This window comes from Procambarus clarkii, chromosome 68 (assembly GCF_040958095.1).
Source record: "Procambarus clarkii isolate CNS0578487 chromosome 68, FALCON_Pclarkii_2.0, whole genome shotgun sequence".
In the NCBI taxonomy this organism is placed as follows: Eukaryota; Metazoa; Arthropoda; class Malacostraca; order Decapoda; family Cambaridae; genus Procambarus; species Procambarus clarkii.
In genome coordinates, this window is record NC_091217.1 from 1,194,797 (window position 1) to 1,196,589 (window position 1,793).

The 1,793-nt window shown below is 39.3% G+C and overlaps 1 protein-coding gene across 1 annotated transcript; it reads right to left on the reverse strand.

The window, feature by feature from the left end:
- Positions 1–534: 534 nt before the first annotated feature.
- On the reverse strand, positions 535–1,551 carry LOC123752778 (uncharacterized). Its single transcript, XM_045734802.2, has one exon. It carries the CDS (start codon positions 1,549–1,551, stop codon positions 535–537), a length of 1,017 nt encoding a protein of 338 aa, XP_045590758.2.
- Positions 1,552–1,793: the final 242 nt, after the last annotated feature.

Consider the following 1,793-nt stretch of genomic DNA (forward strand, 5'->3'; position numbering starts at 1 on the left):
TTAAGCCATTATTGAATCAAATGCGCGAGATGGGAATCAATTTAAGATGGGGAGTCTTTACGGAAGCGGCTGAGAATATTGACTTTGTAATCAGCACCAAGTTTAAAACGCCCCTGTACACTCTCCGTAACCGGATACATCCTTCTATTTGTATGACATAATGGTCCAACTAATGGGGAAGCTTAGGGATGGAGGGTATTAAAGTTGAGTTATTTCACTCTGTGGAAAGTATTTAATGCTGTACCTCACGTGAATTAGAAACTTTAATGCTGTACCTCACGTGATTTAGAAAATTAAATACTGCACCTCACGCATCATTAGTTTACGGGCTCACTATAGCCCGTGCTACATGGCAATTTTGTTCCGAGTGGGTGAATCTAAAACAACAACAACGTGAATTAGAAACAATTTAATGCTCTACCTCACGTGAATTAGAAACCCTTTGATGAATCTTCTTCAGACTGACAGAAAACACCAAGTAATAAGTTTCTTGTTTCTAGTGTCGATGATTGGCTTGACGAGATGAGTGTTCCATTAACACTGTAAGTACTTGTGTTCCATATTAACTGTTGGTCGTCTATGGTGTTCCATATTAACTGTAGGTCGTCTATGGTGTTCCATATTAACTGTAGGTCGTCTATGGTGTTCCATATTAACTGGAGGTCGTCTATGGTGTTTCATATTAACTGTTGGTCGTCTATGGTGTTCCATATTAACTGTAGGTCGTCTATGGTGTTCCATATTAACTGGAGGTCGTCTATGGTGTTCCATATTAACTGTAGGTCGTCTATGGTGTTCCATATTAACTGTAGGTCGTCTATGGTGTTCCATATTAACTGGAGGTCGTCTATGGTGTTCCATATTAACTGTAGGTCGTCTATGGTGTTCCATATTAACTGTAGGTCGTCTATGGTGTTTCATATTAACTGTAGGTCGTCTATGGTGTTCCATATTAACTGGAGGTCGTCTATGGTGTTCCATATTAACTGGAGGTCGTCTATGGTGTTCCATATTAACTGTAGGTCGTCTATGGTGTTCCATATTAATTGTAGGTCGTCTATGGTGTTCCATATTAACTGTAGGTCGTCTATGGTGTTCCATATTAACTGTAGGTCGTCTATGGTGTTCCATATTAACTGTAGGTCGACTATGGTGTTCCATATTAACTGTAGGTCGTCTATGGTGTTCCATATTAACTGTAGGTCGTCTATGGTGTTCCATATTAACTGTAGGTCGTCTATGGTGTTCCATATTAACTGTTGGTCGTCTATGGTGTTCCATATTAACTATAGGTCGTCTATGGTGTTCCATATTAACTGTAGGTCGTCTATGGTGTTCCATATTAACTATAGGTCGTCTATGGTGTTCCATATTAACTGTAGGTCGTCTATGGTGTTCCATATTAACTATAGGTCGTCTATGGTGTTCCATATTAACTGTAGGTCGTCTATGGTGTTCCATATTAACTGTTGGTCGTCTATGGTGTTCCATATTAACTGTTGGTCGTCTATGGTGTTCCATATTAACTGGAGGTCGTCTATGGTGTTCCATATTAACTGGAGGTCGTCTATGGTGTTCTATATTTACAATATAACGGAATAATTAGCAGTCGAAATCTAAACTTTATGTTCAGAAAGATTTGTATGATATCATCTCTTGTATTGTTTCTCCCTCATAACTCTTCCTCTTGATATCACAAGAGAGTTATAATCCTCTACTCCGCCGCCTCTATAGTAAGTTAGTGGCATCTATCATATTAGCCTTCTTCATTGAAGCTTGTCTCAGCTCGGGAC

Coding starts and splice junctions, on each gene's coding strand:
- LOC123752778 (XM_045734802.2), bottom strand. CDS start 1,551: ATGGAACACCATAGACGACCTCCAGTTAATATGGAACACCATAGACGA.